Here is a 24,062-nt window from a genome sequence, read left to right on the forward strand (position 1 = left end):
GGATTCTGCCTACTTAGATGTTACAATACAATATGAATGGGTTCCTGAATTAGTAAGCTCAACAAATATCCCACTTATACAGAAAATAGAAAAATAATAGAATTCTGTGTATAAACTTGTTATACTGTTCATGTGTTGGTACGGCTGTACCAGGAGCTCCAACTTTATTTATTTATTTATTTATTTATTTATTTATTTGCTATACTTGTATACCGCCGTTTCTCAGCCTAGCCGGCGACTCAACGCGGTTTACAACAACTTATAACAAACAACAGTATACAGTTTAAAAGCATAAAAACACGATCCACAATACATATATCAATAAACAATCCAATTCATCTCTTGACTAAAATCGCGATCCAGTTTCGTCGTCCAAATTGCCAGTCCTTCAATCATTACACTTATTGCACTGAGTTAACCGAACGCCTGCTCGAACATCCAGGTTTTTAGTCTTTTCCGGAAAACCATCAATGAGGGGGCTGATCTTACCTCCATGGGGAGGGTGTTCCATAGCCGCGGGGCCACCACAGAAAAGGCCCTGTCTCTCGTCCCCGCCAGCCGCACCTGTGAAGCAGGCGGGATAGAGAGCAGGCCCCCCCCCCCCAGAAGATCTTAGGGTCCTGGTGGGCTGATAGGCTGAGATACGTTCGGATAGGTAAGTTGGGCCAGAACCGTTTAGGGCTTTAAAGGCCAACGCCAGCACTTTGAATTGAGCCCGGTAGCAGATCGGCAGCCAGTGGAGCTGGTACAGCAGAGGAATTGTATGCTCCCTGCGCTCCGCTCCAGTTAGTATCATGGCTGCCGAACGTTGGACTAATTGGAGCTTCCGGGCTGTCTTCAAAGGCAACCCCACGTAGAGAGCGTTGCAGTAGTCTAAACGGGATGTAACCAGAGCGTGGACTACCGTGGCCAAGTCAGACTTCCCAAGGTACGGTCGCAGTTGGCGCACGAGTTTTAACTGTGCGAATGCTCCCCTGGTCACCGCCGAAACCTGGGGTTCCAGGCTCAGCGATGAGTCCAGGATCACACCCAAACTGCGAACCTGTGTCTTCAGGGGGAGTGCGACCCCATCCAACACAGGCTGTAACCCTATACGACTGACCAGGAGTACCTCTGTCTTGTCTGGATTCAATTTCAATTTGTTCGCCCCCATCCAGACCGTCACAGCGGCCAAGCACCGGTTCAGGACCTGGACAGCCTCCTTAGTAGCAGGTGGAAAGGAGTGACAGAGTTGGACATCATCCGCGTACAGATGACATCGCACTCCGAAACTCCGGATGATTTGCTTTGTATTAAATATTTGTTTGCAGTCCCAGGTTTCAGGGATTCTGCAGATAGGTGGCTTCCTTTGGTTGCAGTAGTAGGGCAAGTCACCTGTCCATCATCGTTGAGTTTTGGTCCCGCCCCTTGCTCAGGGCAATTGGGAAGGGAAGGGAGCCATTTTTAGTTAGTCTCAGCAAGGAAAGCTAATGTACAAGACGTGTGCAAGCTTCCCCTGTACAAAAGCTTCAACCCTTAAGACTTTCCGGGGGGAAATAGTCTTAAGAGTCTCCAAAGATTTCCAGGAAAACAGCCTTAAAGAACTCCAGCTGGAGAATATCTAAGCCTTTACTGGTAGGCCCACTTGGTGCTTCGAGACGCATTTCGACCCGGTAGCGGAGCCCACATCAGTAAGGGTTAGATTACAGTCAGCCTGGGAGAAGTTAAAAAGGGGATTTTCATTTAAATGAAAGAAGAAGTTATTGAAGACAGTTGCCTGTCCTTCGTGGGCAAGATTAGGAAGCCACCAGTTGCATAAAACCTGGAAGCATTTGTTTATCTTTATTGAAGACAAGAGAAGTTTCTGTTTGATTGTTCATTAATAAAAGACTTTGTTATACTTCACAAGCCATCTAAAGATCTTTTGTGGTGCAAAACCTCTGAGAGCTTCTCCTTGGGCCTCCTGGCTTCCCGCTGGGCAAAGGTTGCACGTCCTGTTCTAAAGGAAATTCTTTACAGGCCCAGCACGCGACAGAACAGTTCAAATTCACAATATTATATAAGTTTTTGTACCATCACTTTGAAATGGTATCAACGCCGTGTCTTCTTATGCCGAGTTGAATATGAATCAGCTGCTCATGACCGGTTTGCTGATAGGTTCGCCTTATGGTGACCCTAAGTCAGATCTGACTTGAAGGTGCACAACCATAGCAATAAAGGTCAGGAAAAATGGGGGAGGTTTCCAAAACTCTGCTCCTCTCCCGCCCATGTTGTCTTCAGCCTCAGAGCTGGAAGTTATCATCTGGACTGCAGAGTTTCAAGGCTATCATCATCTTTTTGGAAGAGCTCCTGCCACATTTTTTTGGCTGCAGACAGGAATGTTTCTGAATCCATTGCAATCTTGTGGGGAAAAATTCAGCTACCCCTTCTAAAAAGGATGAAGTGATCCTTAGAACGGAGGAAAAGTCAAACAGTGGCAAGGTACTGCGTTCTTACATCTCATAGATTATAATGCTCTCTTCCTAAAACAACTCGCTATCATCATCAGTAATGGAGAATCATAGAATCATAGAATCAAAGAGTTGGAAGAGACCTCATGGGCCATCCAGTCCAACCCCATTCTGCCAAGAAGCAGGAATATTGCATTCAAATCACCCCTGACAAATGGCCATCCAGCCTCTGCTTAAAAGCTTCCAAAGAAGGAGCCTCCACCACACTCCGGGGCAGAGAGTTCCACTGCTCAACGGCTCTCACAGTCAGGAAGTTCTTCCTCATGTTCAGATGGAATCTCCTCTCTTGTAGTTTGAAGCCATTGTTCCGCGTCCTAGTCTCCAAGGAAGCAGAAAACAAGCTTGCTCCCTCCTCCCTGTGGCTTCCTCTCACATATTTATACATGGCTATCATATCTCCTCTCAGCCTTCTCTTCTTCAGGCTAAACATGCCCAGTTCCCTAAGCCGCTCCTCATAGGGCTTGTTCTCCAGACCCTTGATCATTTTAGTTGCTTTCCTCTGGACACATTCCAGCTTGTCAATATCTCTCTTGAATTGTGGTGCCCAGAATTGGACACAATATTCCAGATGTGGTCTAACCAAGGCAGAATAGAGCATGGGGAGCATGACTTCCCTAGATCTAGACACTATGCTCCTATTGATGCAGGCCAAAATCCCATTGGCTTTTTTTGCCGCCACATCACATTGTTGGCTCATGTTTAACTTGTTAGGCAGGGAGTTTCAGAAAAACATCTATTTCTGTTTTATCGACTATTCCAAAGCCGTTGACTGTGTGGATCATCATAAATTGTGGCAAGTTCTTGGTGGTATGGGCATACCAAATCACTTTATCTCTCTCCTGAGGAATCTGTATAAGGACCAAGTAGCAACAGTCAGAACTGACCACGGAACAACAGATGGGTTCAAGATTGGGAAAGGCGTACGGCAGGGTTGTATCCTCTTCCCCAACCTATTCCACTTAGATGCAGAACACATCGTGCAATGTGCGGGGCTTGACGAATGCAAGGCTGGGGTGAAAATTGCTGGAAGAAACATTCACAACCTTCGATATGCAGATGACACCGCTTTGATGGCCGAAAGCGAGGAGGAGCTGAGGAGCCTTCTAATCAAGGTGAAAGGAGAAAGCACAAAAGCTGGGTTGCAGCTAAACATCAAAAAAACCAAGATTATGGCAACAAGAATGATTGACAACTGGGAAATAGAGGGAGAAAACGTGGAGGCAGAGACAGGGTTTGTATTTCTAAGTGCAAAGATTACTGCAGACGCAGAGTGCAGCCAGGAAATCAGGAGATGCTTCCTTCTTGGGAGGAGAGCAATGTCCAATCTCGATGAAATAGTGAAGAGTAGAGACATCACATTGGCAACGAAGATCTGCATAGTCAAAGCAATGGTATTCCCCATAGTCACCTATGTTGTGAGAGCTGGACCTCAGGGAAGGCTGAGCGAAGGAAGAGAGATGCTTTTGAACTGTGGTGTTGGAGGAAAGTGCTGAGAATGCCTTGGACTGCGAGAAGATCCAACCAGTCCATACTTCAAGAAATAAAGTCCGACTGCTCATTGGAGGGAAGGAGAGTAGAGACAAAGTTGAAGTGCTTTGGCCACATCATGAGGAGACAGGAAAGTTTAGAGAAGAGTATGATGCTGGGGAAAATGGAAGGAAAAATGAAGCATGGCCAACCAAGGGCAAGATGGATGGATGGTATCCTTGAAGTGACTAGATTGACCTTGAAGGAGCTGGGGGTGGTGATGGCTGACAGGGAGCTCTGGCGTGGACTGGTCCATGAAGTCATGAAGAGTCGGAAATGACTGAACGAATGAACAACAACAACAATCATCAGAGGTGATTCCTTGTGGCCGAATCTGATTGTCTTCCAAAAGTAGAGTCTTAGTAATGGGTCGGTGACTGTAGAGACCTATTATGGTTCTTCATGGTCTATCACAGCGTTCCTCCAGCTGGAGGGGTCACGAGAGGGGTTGCATAGGGGTCATCAAAGACCAACAGAAAACACAATATTTTCTGTATTGTCGAAGGCTCTCATGGCTGGATTCACTAAGTTCTTGTGGGTTTTTTCGGGCTATATGGCCATGTTCTAGAGGCATTTCTCCTGACATTTCGCCTGCATCTATGGCAAGCATCCTCAGAGGTGAGGATGTTGGTCATGAGACCATTTTCTGTTGGTCATGAGAGTTCTGTGTGGGAACTTTGGCCCAATTCTATGGTTGGTGGGGTTCAGAATGCTCTTTGATTGTTTTGTCCATAGCCATCATTGTTTGAGTCCACAGTGCTCTCTGGATGTAGGTGAACTACAACTCCAAAATTCAAGGTCAATGCTCACCAAACACTCCGCTTATTTTATGTTGGTTCTGTGTGCCAAGTTTGGTTCAATTCTATCGCTGGTGGAGTTCAGAACGCTCTTTGATTGTAGGTGAACTATAAATCCCAGCAACGACAACTCCCAAATGACAAATCACCACCACCACCCCAATCCCACTAATATTCAAATTTGGGCGAATTGGGTATTTGTACGAAATTTGGTCCACCGAATGAATATCCTGCCTATCAGATATTTCATAACAGTAGCAAAATGATAGTTATGAAGTAGGAACGAAAAGAATGTTATGGTTGGAGGTCACCACAGCATGAGGAATTGTATTAAGGGGGTGCTGCATTAGGAAGGTTGAGAAACACTGGTATACCATACTTTACTTACTTAGGCAATCCCTCGTTGGCCGAGTAGGATAGTCTTCCAGGATCAGTTTTCTGGTGAATCCATAGGTGACTGTGGAGCCCTCTTCTTGATCTGCATCTTCTCCCAAAGTGAGGGCATCGGTTTCCAGGTCGAAGGCGGTCTTGGTTGGGGTTGGTTTGACTTGCCTTCCTCTTGGCACGTTTCTCTCTTTTGCCCTCCATTTCTGCCTCTTCAAATTCTACAGCACTGCTGGTCACAGCTGACCTCCAGCTGGAGCGCTCAAGGGCCAGGGCTTCCCAGTTCTCAGTGTCTATGCCAGAGTTTTTAAGGTTGGCTTTGAGCCCATCTTTCAATCTCTTTTCCTGCCCAACAACATTCCGGTTTCCCGTTCTTGAGTTCGGAGTGGAGCAACTGCTTTGGGAGACGGTGGTCAGGCATCCGGACAACGTGGCTGGTCAGCAGAGTTGATGGCGGAGGAGCATCGCTTCAATGTTGGTGGTCTTTGCTTCTTCCAGCACGCTGATGTTTGTCCGCCTGTCTTCCCAAGAGATTTGCAGGATTTTCCGGAGGCAGTGCTGATGGAATTGTTCCAGGAGTTGCATGTGACATCTGTAGACAGTCCACGTCTCGCAGGCGTACAGCAAGGTTGGGAGGACAATAGCTTTATAAACAAGCCCCTTGGTCTCCCTACAGATGTCCCGGTCCTCAAACACTCTGCTTCATTTGCAGAGCTCAGGTGGTGTTGTATTTCGGTGTCAATGTTGACTTTGGTGGAGAGGTGTTGTAGTTCAGCGTGTTGCTTGAGTCGCTACTCCTAGTAGCCGGGAGAACGGGTCTCCTTTAGAGTCAGAAGGGGAACAGCAGCATCAGCACATTAGAGAAATCATGGCTCCAAGCGATACTGACACGTTCCCAGGTTTCTCTGATTGGGAAATGGGGGATGGGGAAGGGAGCAGAGGTGTAAAGAGGGCTGCTCGAAAGCCTGAGTCTGAAAGGGAATTACAAAGGAAGCATATTCAGGAAATACTTTGTGCACCAACAGAGGATGAATATTTCTTTGGGTTTGAAAGGAGTTTTGGGACTGGGAGTGACATGGAAGATGATGAGGAGTTAAATTGGACCCGTGTGCAAAACATAAGGGATATCTATAACCAGCCCACCTCTAGTGAGGAATTTGAGGGGTTCACTGATGATTGGCAGCCAGGGGACTCTTGGCAGGATCTGAATCCTGATAATCGTTGGCAGAGGTGGAGGGATGGGCATTCAGCTGCAGACTTGGGAGCAGCTGAGAGTGATGATGAGAGGGTGGGGAGCTCCTCAAGCTCTGGAGACGAATTGTAAGATAAAAGGGGGTTCAGTTTGAATGGCAAGTTGCAGGAGGCAAAGTGTCTTCTTGGAGACATAATTCTTGTACCTGCCAACTTTCCCCCTTGGGTCCTGGGCTTTAGCTTCAAGTGTTCCTGTTTCCTGGGTGACTTCAACGTTCCAGCTTGCTGCTCTACGGAATTGACTACGGACTAGTTTGACTCCGCTTTTGGACTTCTGGACTTTGTTTTCTAATATCTTTGTGACTTTAACAACTTTCCGTTTTGAAACCACGTTTTATCACCTTTAAAGACTGTGTTCTTGCTACATTTTGATTTTTAAGCAATTTGCTTCATCTTTGGTTTAAGAGGCAGCGCTATAATCCGGATTATATTTTTGGTTCTCCTATTGACTTGTTTTTGGTGCCAAATTGCTCCAGCAGACCTAAGCACTGCATTTTAGTGCTTTTTTTGGTCCTTTTGTTTACAATAAAGCTGTGTTTGAACCTTTAATCTGTGTCTGGCGGGGTTTAAGGCTTCTGGGTTTTGACAAGAGGTGGCTGCCAAGGGAGTGGAAATGGTCAACATTTTCTAATTGATATACCTTCCAAGGTATATCCTAATGAGGATGTTGATTTCCAGGTAGAAGGTGGTCCTGATAAGGGTTTGCTTGATGTGCTTTCTTCCTCTTGCCCTCCATTCGTGCCTCTTCAAAATCCATTAGCAAAATCCACAGCTGCCCTCCAGTTCGAGTGATTTAGGGGCAAGGCTTCCCAGTCCTCAATGTTGATTCCACATTTTTAAGGTTGGTTTTTAGCCCATCTTTTAATCTCTGTTGCTGACCCGTGTCTTTGTGCCTTTCCTTTAAAGACCGAGGCGATCAGCTGCCAAACCAGCCCCCAAGTGGACTCCAAAACAACAACCACCGGCTTGTCCGTGGTTACAAGCACCTTTGGTCAGGTGAACCGCAGGCGACCCGTCAGCTATGCAGAACCAAGGATCGAAGCCGTCCACAATGCCAATGGCTCTGCTCGGGAGAATGACGCCTGCGAGTTGCCGCTTCCCGAAGCCTTGCAGCAGCTCCGCTTGGAGGGGTCGCAGGGCAAGAATGGCGTCAAGTCAGCCGTGGGGCCGCCCGACCCGTCATGCTTGCTGACCCCGCCAAACACGCCTCTCACCTTCGACTCCACAAGTCTCGAACTTGCTCCAGAGACCAACCTGGGGAAAAGTGTGATGGACCCTCGAAGGAATGGCTTCAGTGGTGCCAAAACCACCATTTCTGAAGGTAAGAAGGGCATTATAACATAACTAGTTGTACCCTGCCACGTGTTGCTGTGGCCTATAGTAAATCTTTTCAAAGTAGAGGTAGATATCTGGAGTATTATGAAAGAGAGGTACCTACCTATTCCTTCCCCCTTTGTCTCCCCCTTTCTCTCCTTTCTTCCTTCTCTACCTCTTTCTTTCTTTCTTTCTTTCCTTCTTTCGCTCCTTGGTTTCATCCTTCTCTCTTTCCGTCATTCCCTCCCCCTTTCTTCCTTTGCCTCCTTTCTTCCCTCCATGTTTCCTTCCTCCTTTCATTTTTTATTTCCTTTTCTCCTTCCTTCTTTACCTCTTTCCTGCCTTTCCTTCCTTTTATTTTTCTTTCTTTTCTACTTTCTTTTCTTCCTTCCTTCAGTACCTCTTTCTTTCCTGCCTTCCCTCCTTCCTTCCTTTCTCCCTTCCCAATGCTTACCCCTTCTCATGGGAGTCCTGTGTGCCACATTTGGTTTAATTCCGTCATTGGTGGAGTTCAGAATGCTTTGATTATAGGTAAACTATAAATCCCAGCAGCTACAATGGAGGGGGGTGGGAGGAGGAGGAGTGCAGGGGCGGGGCCTCGGTGGGTGTGGGCGGGGCTTCGGCGGAGGGGGGAGGGAGGTGCGGAGGGTGCGTTGGCCGTTTGGCCATGTGCGCGCGCCGGGGACTTTGCACCATTGCGCATGCTCAGTTGTTTTGTCCTTTTGTGAGTGTGTTGTTGTGTTGTTTTTTATTTTGATTCTATATGTTTGTACCTTGTGGGTTGAGGTATGTGCATGGGAATTTTGGTTAATTTTCGTTGGGTGGTTTTTGAGTTTTGCTGTCCCGTTGGACGCCCCTTACAGATTTATATATATAGATAACACTTTATTTATATCCCGCCCTATCTCCCCAAGGGGACTCAGGGCGGATCACAGTACACACATGGCAAACATTCAACGCCATTTTGGACAGACAAGACAGACAAGAGGTACGTTGTGTCGACGTCCAGCTTTTTGGCGCCTTGGAGGTTGTGCTCTAATCCAGCCACAGGGAGGTGCTGTCTCTCCATCCTCTATGACAAAGAACCATCAGGATTTCTGCCTTCCTTTTGGTTGCTGAGCATTTTCTGATCTTTTTCTTTTATGATGTCGTAAAATATCTCCCCTGCTTTTTAGCGGTACCTAATTTCTCTAGTTACAGCTCTAAGTTATTTTCGAAGTGCTTAGGTAAACAGTAAGCTGGGCTGACAGTCAGGAGCTCATGCCAACCCAGGGCTTCGAACTGGCAACCTTTTGGTTGGTAGAGCTTATCATTGCTGGTGATTTACCAGCTGCCCTTAATTGGAATGAGCGCTGGGCTGGGCATTGAGAACTTGAATTTGAATAAGATCTCGATAAGTTCAGCTTCTGCTGAGTGGATTGACTAAGTTTCCAAGGTTGATGGTTCTTCTGGTTGGGCACAAAAGCACCGCCAAGAGTGACCGGAGGAAGACTAGAGTGGTTACACACCTCTACACCACCAAACCACATTTTGATTACCCCAGACTAAGAGTGTTTCCACATTACCGACCCTCACTATGTGAACTGACCGATAAATAGATACATTAGGCAGGAAAACACTAAGGGAAGCCTATCATGAGGTTTTCTTGCCAAGACTGTTCCTCTGAGTCAGCCCAGGCACTTCCAAGCCATTAAACGCTAATCAAGGTGGTCAGTTGAAACATTCACACCTAGCTCCAGCAGACAAGAGTCCTTTGTCCCACCCTGGTCATTCCACAGATATATAAACCCTTTTTCCTAGTTTCCAACAGACCTCACTACCTCTGAGGATGCTTGCCATAGATGCAGGCGAAACGTCAGGGGAAAATGCCTCTAGAACATGGCCATATAGCCCGGGAAAAACCTACAACAATAATATTTTCATTTTGGCTTAGCAGCAACTTTGAAGAAAATCCTCAAACAGAGATGGGATGAAATGCACGGGTGGGATTGTTCCTTAGTTTCCAGTGGGTGTCTGAATGCCAGGACATCCAGTAGCCTGGAGCTGTGCGTGGGCACCCATTCCGACACAACACTCTTATTTAAAAATTGCCTAGAAGTGTTAATTGCGCAGTTTTTTCCCTCCTCCAGCATTTTCGCCTCCTTGGGCAGACCCGCACTTTCAGCCCTGTCTGTGGAGAGGAGATCCGTCTCTGGCCAAATGAGTTGCTGACCAAAGCTCTTCAGGTTGCCAAGAATCTCTCCCGGCCTTCAAGGCTGCAGCTGCAAAACGTTCCCATTTTCTTCCCTTGCCATTTCTTGTGAGTCACTCGGCGGGAGCAGCTGGAGGAGCGCGCTTGCCAAGTTCATTTGGAGAGACATGAATCCAGTCTCCTCAGAGGAGAGCTTGGTTCCCGGTGGGTCTTGATGCATCTCCAAGTGTCCTCTGGATACATCTCCCACCGCATGGAGGACGCCGGGAGGATGATGAGCTGTCCTCCTCCCCTGGACAGAGCCACAAAGGTCCAGAGTTTTCAGGAGCAAAGCTGGGGGGAAAGCAATTGTTAGACTACAATTACCCTGTTATGCCAACTCCACTGGCTGCTGGTTCATCTCCAAGCCTAATTTTGACCCATAAAGCTCTATACCAGTGTTTCTCAACCTGGGGGTCGGGACCCCTGAGGGGGTCGCGAGGGGGTGTCAGAGGGGTCACCAAACACCATAAGAAAACACAGTGTTTTCCGATGGTCATGGTGATTCCATGTGGGAAGTTTGAGCCAATTCTATCGCTGGTGGAGTTCAGAATGTTCTTTGATTGTAATGAACTATAAATCCCAGCAACTACAACTCCCATATGTCAAGATCTATTTTCCCCAAGGTCCACCAGTGTTCACATTTGGGCATATTGAGTATTCGTTCCAAGTTTGGTCCAGATCCACCATTGCATGAGTCCACAGTGCTTTCTGGTTATAGGTGAACTACAACTCCCAAACCCAAGGTCAATGCCCATCAAACCCTTCCAGTGTTTTCCATTGTTCATGGAAGCCAAGTTTGGTTCAAATCAATCGCTGGTGGAGTTCAGAATGCTCTTTGATTATAAGTGAACTATAAATCCCAGCAACTACAACTCCCAAATTACAAAATCAATCCTCCCCCCGACCCCACTAGCATTCACATTTGGGCGTATTGGGTATTTGTGCCCAGTTTGGTCCAGTGAATGAAAATGCATCCTGCATATCAGATATTTACATTATGATTTATAACAGTAGTAAAATGACTGTTATGAAGTAGCAACGAAAACAATATTATGGTTGGGGGTCACCACAACATGAGGGACTGTATTAAGGTGTCACGCCATTAGGAAGGTTGAGAACCACTGCTCTATACGGTTCTGGCCCAGCTTACTTGTCCGAACGCATCTGCCCCTACGACCCATCTCGTACTCTTAAGATCATCTGGGGGGGGCTCTGTTCTCACTCCCGTCAACAGCACTATTTTGCTCACTATACTGCATAGTGGTGGCATAGTGGTGACATACTTCATTTCCATATGTTTATATTTATGCTATGCAGGGGGAATATTGGATAGCAGCCATCAGGTGATGTAGTTATGCATACGTTATTGGGGAATTGAATTGAATAGTTCTGTGTTACAACCTCGACAACAGTGTTTCTCAACCTTCCTAATGCCTCAATCCCTCATGTTGTGGTGACCCCCAACCATGAAATTATTTTTGTTGCTACTTCCATCACTGTCATTTTGCTCCTGTTTTGAATCGTAATGTAAATATCTGATAGGCAGGATGCATCATCATTCATTGGACCAAATTTGGCACACATATCAATTATACCCAAATTTGACTACTGGTGTGGTGGTGGGGGGTTGATTTTGTCATTTGGGAGTTGTACTTGCTGGGATGTATAGTTCACCTACAATCAAAGAGCATTCTGAACTATGCCAACAATAGAATTGGGCCAAACTTTAAACACAAATCTCCCATGACCAACAGAAAATACTAATTTTGGTGGGCCTTGACCTTGAGTTTTGGAGTTGTAGTTCACCTACATCAAGCGAGCACTGTGCACTCAAACAATGATGGATCTGGACCAAACTCTACACGAATACTCAATATGCCCAAATGTGAACACTGGTGGAGTTTGGGAAAAATAGATCTTGACATTTGGGAGTTGTAGTTGCTGGGCTTTATAGTTCACCTACAAACAAAATGCATTCTGAACTCCACCAATGATAGAATTGAACCAAACGTGGCACACAGAACTCCCATGACCAACAAAAAAATACTGGATTTGGTGGGCTTTGACATTGAATTTGGGAGTTGTAGTTCACCTACATCCAGAGAGCACTGTGGACTCAAATGATGATGGATCTGGACCAAACTTGGCATGGATACTCAATATGCCCAAATGTGAACACTAGTGGAGTTTGGGGAAAACAAACCTTGACATTTGGAAGTTGTAGTTGCTGGGCTCTATAGTTCACCTACAATCAAAGAGCATTCTGAACTCCACCAACAATATCATTGGGCCAAACTTCCCACACAGAATCCCCCTGACCAACAGAAAATACTATGTATTGTCGAAGGCTTTCATTGCTGGAATCATTGGGTTGTTGTAGGTTTTTTCGGGCTATATGGCCATGTTCTAGAGGCATTCTCTCCTGACGTTTTGCCTGCATCTATGGCAAGCATCCTCAGAGGTAGTGAGGTCTGTTGGAAGTAGGAAAATGGGTTTATATATCTGTAGAATGACCAGGGTGGGAGAAAGGACTCTTGTCTGCTGGAGCTAGGTGTTACTACGCCTACACTATACTACACTAGACTAGACTACACAGAGAAGCCATTGAAATCCACAAGCATGTGGACAATTTCAACAGAAAGGAGGAAACCATGAAAATGAACAAAATCTGGCTACCAGTATTAAAAAAAAACTCTAAAATTACAACAACAAAACAACAGAGAGGAAACAATCAGGCACATCCACTCCCCTCTCAACAAAAGATTCCCCCAGGCACTGCCAGGCCATCAAATGCTAATTAAGGTGGTCAGTTGAAACATTCACACCTAGCTCCAGCAGACAAGAGTCCTTTGTCCCACCCTGGTCATTCCACAGATATATGAACCCCTTTTCCTAGTTCCAACAGACCTCACTACCTCTGAGGATGCTTGCCATAGATGCAGGCAAAACATCAGGAGAGAATGCCTCTAGAAGACCATGGCCATATAGCCCGAAAAAACCAACAACAACCCAGAAAATACTATGTTTTCTGGTGGTCTTTGGTGGCCCCTCTGACACCCCCCTTGCTACCTCTCCATGGGTCCTGACCCCCAGGTTGAGAAATGCTGCTCTACAGAGTCCACCTTTGCTGGTCTACAAGTACTTCTAGAAGGTGAAATGTCTGTAAGACTGACAAGCCTTTCTTTCTTGGTTTCTCCCCAGGTTCTTCACCAACACCTTATGACTTCCCAACTCCTGCTTCTTCGAGTCGCAGCTCAGCTACAGATGACTTCTGCTACGTCTTTGTGGTGGAACTGGAAAAGGGACCCATCGGCTTGGGGATGGGGCTGATCGATGGTCTGGTAGGTGGTGGCCCAAGAAACAAGACTCGGTGGGCTAAGGTCTTCTCCTGTAGGCTTGTTGAGTTGCCATTATTTTGGGAGAAGATGAAACTTTTGGTGTAGGCCAGTGGTTCTCAACCTGTGGCTCCCCAGGTGTTTTGGCCTACAATTCCCAGAAATCCCAGCCAGTATACCAGCTGTTAGGATTTCTGGGAGTTGAAGGCCAAAACATCTGGGGACCCACAAGTTGAGAACCACTGGTGTAGGACATCATTTCTGCCACCTGGCTATGTGTTGCAACCCAGAGCAGGAAACGAGACCCTAAGACAACAATCCACCACACTTGACTGTGGGGAAAATCAATCCCTTTTTATTGATGAGAAAAGGTTACAAAATAGAGGAAAATGCAAAGTCAAAAAGCCACAGTAAAAATCAGCAATCAGAAATATCCATGAACTAGATCAAAAACCAAAAGCAACACTGTAAAATCCTGGAACCTGTTAGCAATCCACTAACCGTACTTGGAGCACTAGAAGCCTCTTGGGATGAAGGCCACAGGAAACGGGAGATCTGCCAAGGTAATGCCTCAGTCTAAATACCTGGGAGTCACTTTGGACCATGCTCTTACCTACAAGAAGCACTGCCTGAACATCAAGCAAAAAGTGGGTGCTAGAAACAATATCATACGAAAGCTGACTGGCACAACCTGGGGATCACAACCAGATACAGTGAAGACATCTGCCCTTGCGCTGTGCTACTCTGCTGCTGAGTATGCATGCCCAGTGTGGAACACACTAAAACAGTGGATGTGGCTCTTAATGAGACATGTCGCATTATCATGGGGTGCCTGCGCCCTACACCACTGGAGAAATTACACTGCTTAGCCGGTATTGCACCACCTGACATCCGCCGGGAAGTAGCAGCCAATAGTGAAAGGACCAAGGCAGAGACATCTCCAGCTCATCCCCTGTTTGGGTATCAGCCAGCACGCCAACGACTTAAATCTAGACATAGTTTTCTAAGATCTACAGAGACACTCGCTGGAACGCCTCAGCAAGCGAGAGTCCAAAAGTGGCAGGCTCAAACCCAGCACCTCAACCAATGGCTGATACAAATGAGAGACTCCCCCCTGGGCACACAGAGGACTGGGCGACTTGGAAGGCACTGAACAGACTGCGCTCTAGCACCACGAGATGCAGAGCCAACCTTCAGAAATGGGACTACAAAGTAGAATCCTCGACATGCAAGTGCGGAGAAGAGCAAACCACTGACCACCTGCTGCAATGCAACCTGAGCCCTGCCACATGCACAATGGAGGACCTTCTTGCAGCAACACCGGAAGCACTCCAAGTGGCCAGATACTGGTCAAAGGACATTTAACCAGCTACCAAACTCACAAGTTGTGTATTTTTCTGTTTGTTTGCTTTGTTCTGTTAGAAATGTAATATAATGGATTGGTTGCTCTGACACGACAAAAAAAGAAGAAGTCTAAAACGATGCCTGATCTAACCCGGCGAGAGGCACTTAAAGCCGAGGAATCTGTTTCGTGACACGCCTCCAGGCTTTGAAGCCCTTGTTTCTTTTTCTTTCAATCTGGCTGACCTTCGCAGACTCTGCGATTCACCCCTGTTTTGCCAAATCTGTCCTCTTCTATCCTCATTAAGGATCCCAGGTGTTAGCTGCTCTGGAGAGCGATCACTGCTTGGCTCTGAAACATTCTCATGAGAATGTGTACTTTCACTTTCCAAGCCTGCTGAAGTTTCTTCTACACTGACCTCAGAATCAACATTTTCATTAGCATCAGGAAAAACATTTTCAGTAGCATCAGGAAATACAATCAGAGAATCAGGTTCAGGTTCACACTCAGGCTGAACCCCAACACTATGGAGTAATGGAAGTTGCAGTCTTAACACACTCTGGAGGGTACCAGTAATGCAAACATGCTCTGCTGGTGAGGTGAAGCAGAAGTACACTATTACCTTGGCACTACCTATCTGTGCTCACCTGTCCTTCCTGCATATTGAAATATGCCTTTTGCATCCTCCAATTTATTATGGATCATAATAAATGGTGGCAAGTTCTGGGTGGGATGGGCATCCCAAGCCCCCTTCCCTCTCTCCTGAGGAATCTGTACAAGGACCAAGTCGCAACAGTCAGAACTGACCACGGAACAACAGACTGGTTCAAGATTGGGAAAGGCGTACGGCAAGGCTGCATCCTCTCACCCAACCTTTTTAACTTGTATGCAGAACACATCATGCGATGTGCGGGGCTGGATGAATGCAAAGCTGGGGTGAAAATTGCTGGAAGAAACATGAACAACCTCAGATATGCAGATGACACCACTCTGATGGCCGAAAGCGAGGAGGAGCTGAGGAGCCTTCTCATCAAGGTGAAAGGAGAAAGCGCAAAAGCCGGGTTGCAGCTAAACATCAAAAAAGCCAAGATTATGGCAACAAGAATGATTGACAACTGGGAAATAGAGGGAGAAAACGTGGAGGCCGTGACAGACTTTGTATTTCTAGGCGCAAAGATGAGTGCAGATGCAGACTGTGGCCAGGAAATCAGAAGACGCTTCCTTCTTGGGAGGAGAGCAATGTCCAGTCTCGATCAAAGAGTGAAGAGTAGAGACATCAGACTGGCAACCAAGATCCATTGCCTAGTCAAAGCCATGGTATTCCCTGTAGTCACCTACGGATGTGAGAGCTGGACCTTAGGGAAGGCTGAGCCAAGGAAGATCGATGCTTTTGAGCTGTGGTGTTGGAGGAAAGTGCTGAGAGTGCCTTGGACTGCAAGAAGATCCAACCAGTCCATCCTCCAGGAAATAAAGCCCGACTGCTCACTGGAGGGAAGGAGACGAGAGACAAAGTGGAAATCCTTTGGCCACATCATGAGGAGACAGCAAAGCCTAGAGAAGACAATTATGCTGAGGAAAGTGGAAGGCAAAAGGAAGAGGAGCCGACCAAGGGCAAGATGGATGGACGGCATCCTTGAAGTGACTGGACTGACCTTGAAGGAGCTGGGGGTGGTGACGGCCAACAGGGAGCTCTGGCGTGGGCTGGTCCAGGAGGTCACGAAGAGTCGGAGACGACTGAACGAATGAACAACAACATCCTCCATTCTTTCAACGTACACTCCCAGTTCCTGGTTTCTTTACCTTTGGAGTGCGTTGAAGACTTACACTAATTGTGTATTGTGTTTATTCATCAACATACAGGTGTAGAGCAGGCAGGTAATTCTAGTCTAATGCCTCCCCCCCAAAGTGGAAAAACATGTTTGCATCTGCCCAAAGCTATTTATTGCTTGGCCCTTTTGCTTTGATCCAACGTGGCTCTTCTGGTGTCATTAGGGCATCGCATTTTTACTCCGCATAACAAACAACACCGTGAGGGATGTTCATCTTTCAGCCGTCTCAAAGGAGAAACAAGGGCCAAAGAAATGCGATCCGAGTCCACGGAGCTGTTCGCCTTCTCTCTTTTCATAACAATGAGCTCACCACCCAGGGTGAAGCTTCTCTCTCCAGAGAGCTGGAAGCAGTGCTCAAAACTATCATCTGTTTAAGTATGAGGGTTGAATGAAAAGTAATGCCTCCAACGATGCACAGTACTCACATCAACACAATCACCATAAACAGCTTGCATTCTCTGATGAATCTCCTTTGGGGTGACACCTTCTGCTGTCAAGAATTCAATGACTGCACATTGGGCGAGTAAGTTTAAAGATGTTGAGGTGGGAACATCTGACTTGTGTGACAAACAAAGGGTTGGACGTCCTGTGACAGCAACCACCGAGTTTCACAAGCAAAAGGTTGACAGATTGATTCAGGACGATTGTTGTATCACTCAGAGAGAAATTTCAAGCATAATCGGCATTTCATAAGAATGTGTGGGTCACATTATTGCTTTGCTTGGCTATCGGAAGATCTGTGCATAATGGGTACCCAGGATGAGAGAACTGTGAGACGCTGGTTGCGGAAACAGAGTGTCGATTTCTTCTGTGACGGCTTCAGAAAACTTGTTGATTGTTGGCAGAAATGTATCCAATTGTCTGGTGATTATGTGGGAAAAGTGAAGCATAATTGGCTATAGGAAGATCTGACGCCTGAAATGAAAGCGCACAGACTTAAAACTTAAGAGACCGGATCTCACCACCGTACGGCATCCTCCATACAGTCCAGATTTAGCACCGTCTGACTTCCATCTGTTCCCGATAATGAAAGAAGATCTGCGGGGACATCATGATGCTTCTGATGAAGACAATGAGAGAATTCTTGACCACAGAAGGTGTCACCTAAAAGGAGATTCATCAGAGAATGCAAGCTGTTTATGGTGATTGTGTTGATGCGGATTTTACAAGGGTGGAATGAAAAGTAATGCCTCCACCTTGGTAACTTCTCCACAGATGGCAGTACTGGTATGCAGAGGTACTGACTTGTTCAGTGGTCTCTCCTCTACAGTTCCATTTTGGCGGGAAGTCTTAGTATTGAACAGTTGTGTTGTTAAAGTGCAAAGTATGGAACCCTGCACAGACGGTCAGTCAATGTGACTTAAGCAACGTGTAGTCACTGAATTCTTGACAGCAAAAGGTATCACCCCAAAGGAGATTCACCAGAGAATGCAAGCTGTTTATGGGGATTGTGTTGATGTGAGTGCTGTGCATCGTTGGGCGAGTAAGTTTAAAGATGTTGAGGTGGGAACATCTGACTTGCATAACAAACAAAGAGTTGGATGTCCTGTGACGGCAACCACCGAGTTTCACAAGCAAAAGATTGACAGATTGATTCAGGACGATCGTTGTATCACTCAGAGAGAAATTTCAAGCATAATCGGGATTTCACAAGAACGTGTGGGTCACATTATTGCTTTGTTTGGCTATTGGAAGATCTATGCATGATGAGTACCCAGGATGCTGATGCCTGAAATGAAAGTGCACAGACTTGAAACTTCAGAGACTGGATCTCACCACCGTACGACATCCTCCATACAGTTCAGATTTAGCACCGTCGGACTTCCATCTGTTCCTGATAAGGAAAGATCTGCGGGGACATCATGATGCTTCTGACGAAGACGTTGAGAGAACCGTGAGATGCTGAGACCATATGCCAATTGTACCACAGTGGCAGCCAATCAGAACGCTGTCACATACACCTACCGTCCTTCGCATACAAACACTGACTTTTATTATATACATAGATTATTGTTGTTGCATTGCCTCTGTGGGTGGCAGACTCTCCCTCTTTGGGGCCAAGCAGGGATTGGGTGGGTACCAATCAGGAGTGCTTCAGTATTCCTGGCAGGGGATTCAATTAGATGGCTTTGCAGTCTCTTCCGTGATTCAGCATCGTTGCCGATTACAGCCCCTTAATCCTTGGCCCTAGCCATAGGCTAGATAGAAGGCCAGAGTGAATTAGATGGAGTCATTCATTTTGGAGCTGGCGCTGGCTTCTCTGCCACAAATCCTGGACCAAAGTCCTCTGCAGATGCAGAAGTCCTCCTCCCCCAAAGCCACCCACCTGCGGCCTTTTTGCAAACCCACAATTCTCTTTCTCATTCTGCTTCTCCAGCACACCCCCTTGAATTCTCCCGGAATCTACATCAGGACTCTGATCCAGGACAGCCCTGCAGCAGCCGACGGCAGACTCTCCATTGGGGACCGGATCCTGGCCGTCAATGGCACAAGCCTCATTGGTTCTGACTACCAGAGGTAGGCACAAAGGGAACCGCTACTGATGGTGCAGAACTGCATAAGCAAGCAGGGACATGTGCTACAACTCAAGAAGCTCATTCAGTTTCCGTGATGCGCTCAGGCTTCCTTAGATGTCAGTTGGTTTTCTTTTAACCTCCAGGCTGTATATTTTCTGTCCCTGTCGCTTGTCCTGAAACTGTTCCGATTTTTAGATTGCCATTTCCAGGGTCATGTCTACACCGTACAGGTTGAGTATGCCCATTTCCTAAATCAGGGGTCAGGAACCTTCGGCCCTCCAGGTGTGGTGGACTTCAACTCCCACAATTCCTTGGGCCAAGGTAAGCCTTTGGGGCGAATGCCGAGCCTCAAGGAATTGTGGGAGTTGAAGTCCACCACACCTGGAGGGCCGAAGGTTCCCCATGCCTGCCCTAAATGCTTGGCATCCTAGAGTTGGAAGAGATCTGGAGACAGTACTTTCTGTGCAAGGCAGCATTTTAAAATTCAGAATATATTATAGAGACTCATGCGTTTGGAAGGAGGCCTCAAGAGACATCAAGTCTAACCCCCTTCTGCCATGCAGATAGCCATTTAGTCTTTAGAATCATAGAATCCTAGAGTTGGAAGAGACATTGTGGGCCATCCAATCCACATGGAGATTCCACCTGAACCTGAGGAAGAACTTCCTGACTGTGAGAGCTGTTCATCAGTGGAACTCTCTGGCCTGGAGTGTGGTGGAGCCTCCTGCTTTGGAGGTTTGAAACACAGGCTGGATGGCCATCTTTTGGGGGTGCTTTGAATGCAATTTTGCTGCTTCTTGGCAAAATTGGGTTTTGACAAGGTCTCCCCATTCTGCCAAGAAGCAGGAAAATCACATTCAAAGCAGCCCCGACAGATAGTCATCCAGCCTTTGCTTAAAAGCATCCAAAGGAGGAGCTTCCACCACATTCCAGGGCAGAGAGTTCCACTGCTGAACGGCTCTCACAGTCAGGAAGTTCTTCCTCATGTTCAGATGGAATCTCCTCTCTTGTAGTTTGAAGCCATTGTTCCATTGTGTCCTAGTCTCCAGGGAAGCAGAAAACAAGCTTGCTCCCTCCTCCCTGAGGCTTCCTCTCACATGTTTATACATGGCTATCATATCTCCTCTCAGCCTTCTCTTCTTCAGGCTAAACATGCCCAGCTCCTTAAGCCACTCCTCATAGGGCTTGTTCTCCAGACCCTTGATCATTTGAGTCACCCTCCTCTGGACACATTCCAGCTTGTCAATATCTCTCTTGAATTGTGGTGCCCAGAATTGGACACAATATTCCAGGGGTGGTCTAACCAAAGCAGAATAGAGCATGGGGAGCATGACTTCCCTAGATCTAGACACTAGGCTCCTATTGATGCAGGCCACATCTACATGAAACCGCTGGGTGAGGTCATTCGGAGTTTTGGAGTTCGGTGCCATCTCTACGCGATGACACGCAACTCTACTACTCTTTTCCACCTAATTCCAAGGAAGCGCCCCAGATCCTGGACCAGATCCTGGACCAGTGCCTAGCCGCTGTGATGGACTGGATGAGAGCCAACATGCTTAATCTAGACAAGACAGAGGTCCTCCTGGCCAGTCATGAGGCTAATCGGGGTCTAGGGTAGCTACCTGTGCTTGAGAGGGTTTCCACTCCCTCTGAGGACACAGGTTTGCAGTCTGGGGTTCCTCCTAGACTCAGCGCTGACGCTTGATGCTCAGGTGTCGGTAGTAGCCAAGAGGGCCTTTGTAGAGTTAAAACTCATGCTCCACGTTCAGCTATACCTCGAGAAGCCTGACTAGGCTACAGTGGTCCATGCCTTAGTTACACCCAGACTGGATTACTGTAATGCACTCTATGTGGGGCTTACTTTGAAGACGGCCCGGAAGCTGCAACTGGTGCAAAGGTTGGCAGCCAGGTTGCTAACTGGTTGCCCATAAATTTCCGGTCTATATTCAAAGTGCCAGAGCTCCCGGTGGCGCAGTGGGTTAAAGCACTGAGCTGCTGAACTTGTTGACTGAAAGGTCGTAGGTTCAAATCCGGGGTGCAGCTTGAGGACCTACTATTAGCCCCAGCTTCTGCCAACCTAGCAGTTTGAATACATGCAAATGTGAGTAGATCAACAGGTACTGCTCCTGTGGGAAGGTAACGGCACTCCTTGCAGTCATGCCGGCCACATGACCTTGGAGGTGTCTACAGACAACGCTGGCTCTTTGGCTTAGAAATGGAGGTGAGCACCACGCCCTAGAGTCGGACACGACTGGACTTAATGTCAGGGGAAAACCTTTCATGGCCGGAATCACTGGGTTGTTGTAGGTTTTTCGGGCTGTATGGCATTGTATGGCAAGGAAAGAATGCTTCTTAGAACATGGCCACACAGCAGTGTTTCTCAACCTTCCTAAGTCCGCGACCCCTTAATACAGTTCCTCATGTAGTGGTGACCCCCAACCATAACATTATTTTGCTACTTCATAACTGTAATTTTGCTCCTGTTATGAATGGTACTACAATTATCTGATAAGCAGGATGTATTTTCACTGGATCAAATTTGGCACAAATACCCGATATGCCCAAATAGTGGTGGGATTGGGAGGAGGGGGAATTGATTGATTTTGTTATTTGGGAGTTATTTGGGAGTTCGAGTTGTTGGGATTTATAGTTCACTTACAACTCCACCAATGACGAAATTGAACCAAACCTGGCACACAAAACTCCCATGGCCAACAGAAAACACTGGGAGGGTTGTTGTAGGTTTTTCCAGGCTATATGGCCATGTTCTGGAGGCAATTTTTCTCCTGGCAAGCATCCTCAGTATCTGGACCAAACTTGGCACAAATACTCAATATGCCCAAATGTAAACACTGGTGGAGTTTGGGGAAAATAGACCATGACATTTGGGAGTTGTAGTTGTTGGGATTTATAGTTCACCTACAATCAAAGAGCATTCTGAACCCCATCAACAATAAAATTGGGCCAAACTGCCCACACAAAACCCCCATGACCAACAGAAAATACTGTGTTTTCTGATGGTCTTTGGCGACCCCCCTGATACCTCCTCACGACCCCTGCAGGGGTCGCGACCCCCAGGTTGAGAAACACTGCTCTAGATCATGGCCATATAGTCCGAAAAAACCTACAACAACCCAGTGATTCCGGCCATGAAAGCCTTCGACAATACAATAATGTTATGGTTGGTGGTCACCACGACATGAGGAACTGGATTAAGGGGTTGCAGCATTAGGAAGGTTGAGAAACACTGTTTTGTATGACAGAACTGTAAGAGAAAGAGTGAACTCCAAGCAGATTAAGGTTTCTCTCACTGATTTCTGGGCTCTTTCTCCCCTTTCTTCTTTTCTTTCAGTGCGGTGGACCTTATCCGATCCGGTGGAAAGAAACTGCGGTTTCTGGTGGCCAAGTCCGACCTAGAGATAGCCAAGAAGATCAGCTTTGGGTCTTCCCCTACTCCGTAGAAAGAGCCTGTCCACCTTCACCGGCCGTGGACACTGCATCAAGGACAACGAAGGTGGTCGGTGGCACAGACAAATGACAGGCCTGGAACGTTTGGATCCTGGCCAGGGTTTGGATTGCAGAAGGTTGTGTCCTGAGGTGGGAAAATTTCCCCAGAAGAGGATGCAAGCAAAGCTGCATTTAGGGAAAATATCTTCTTCTTGCAACCGTTCGTGACCGCACAAGTTTTGAAAAACGCAGCATCTGACTCTTTCTTCCTCATCATCACATAGAGCCTTTTAAGTCCAAATGTCGCTTATCAGGCTCTGTGTTGATTCCTAGTTCGTTCCTCCAAACCGTCTTGATTTCCTCGCAACGTTAAACATTGCCTTCAATTTGTTGGGAGCTCAGGAATTTCCTTCTCTCTTGCTGTTAAAACAGGTAACGACAAAGGGATGTTCCAGGTCAGTGAACAGGTAAGGAGAGGATTTGGTTCCTCTTCTGATCCTGTATTTTCCTCTCAATTCAAAGGCACTCTTTGGTTATACCTAGTTGACTCCGTAGGATGCAAAACAATCAAATTGGTACCTTGTAAATCAGGAAGGAGCTGCTCTGTTTTGCATCCAGTGACACCACATTGAAGTTTTGTGAACGACTCCCCTATTTTAAAATTCTTCCTAAACTGCTGCATAAAAGATGGACTACCATATTTCCCAGAAAATAAGCCCTAGCATGATTGTTCAGGAGGCTCATCATATAAGCCCTGTCACAAAAAGTAAGCTTGGGTTGAGATTGTCAGCCAAATGGATGCATTTACCAGTATTTATAGAATCATAGAATCAAAGAGTTGGAAGAGACCTCCTGGGCCATCCAGTCCAACCCCATTCTGACAAGAAGCAGGAATATTGCATTCAAATCACCCCTGACAGATGGCCATCCAGCCTCTGTTTAAAAGCTTCCAAAGAAGGAGCCTCCACCACACTCCGGGGCAGAGAGTTCCACTGCTGAACAGCTCTCACAGTCAGGAAGTTCTTCCTAATGTTCAGCTGGAATCTCCTCTCTTATAGTTTGAAGCCGTTGTTCCGCGTCCTAGTCTCCAAGGAAGCAGAAAACAAGCTTGCTCCCTCCTCCTCCCTGTGGCTTCCTCTCACATATTTCTACATGGCTCTCATCATATCTCCTCTCAGCCTTCTCTTCTTCAGGCTAAACATGCCCAGTTCCCTAAGCCGCTCCTCATAGGGCTTGTTCTCCAGACCCTTGATCATTTTAGTCTCCCTCCTCTGGACACATTCCAGCTTGTCAATATCTCTCTTGAATTGTGGTGCCCAGAATTGGACACAATATTCCAGGTGTGGTGTAACCAAAGCAGAATAGAGCATGGGGAGCATTACTTCCCTAGATCTAGACACTATGCTCCTATTGATGCAGGCCAAAATCCCATTGGCTTTTTTAGCCACCACATCACATTCCTGGCTCATGTTTAACTTGTTGTCCACAAGGACTCCAAGATCTTGTTCACACGTACTGCTCTCGAGCCAGGCATCGTCCCCCATTCTGTATCTTTGCATTTCTGTATCTTTGCTTATAATTGCAAACTGATTTTCTGG

At 46.8% G+C, this 24,062-nt stretch overlaps 1 protein-coding gene across 2 annotated transcripts in view; it reads left to right on the plus strand.

The window, feature by feature from the left end:
- The window catches only part of LOC132782177 (ras-associating and dilute domain-containing protein), a 152,203-nt gene extending 128,767 nt beyond the window's left edge, over positions 1-23,436 (plus strand). For both annotated transcript variants that reach the window (XM_060786901.2, XM_060786903.2), the window contains 4 exons: positions 7,355-7,769; positions 13,197-13,336; positions 18,879-19,018; positions 22,370-23,436. In XM_060786901.2, coding sequence (XP_060642884.2) covers positions 7,355-7,769; positions 13,197-13,336; positions 18,879-19,018; positions 22,370-22,478 — 804 coding nt within the window. In that variant the 3' untranslated portion in view covers positions 22,479-23,436. The remainder of the gene's footprint in view (positions 1-7,354; positions 7,770-13,196; positions 13,337-18,878; positions 19,019-22,369) is intronic.
- The last annotated feature ends 626 nt before the right edge of the window (positions 23,437-24,062 follow it).

The sequence above is a fragment of the Anolis sagrei genome, chromosome Y (assembly GCF_037176765.1).
Source record: "Anolis sagrei isolate rAnoSag1 chromosome Y, rAnoSag1.mat, whole genome shotgun sequence".
NCBI classification, from domain to species: Eukaryota; Metazoa; Chordata; class Lepidosauria; order Squamata; family Dactyloidae; genus Anolis; species Anolis sagrei.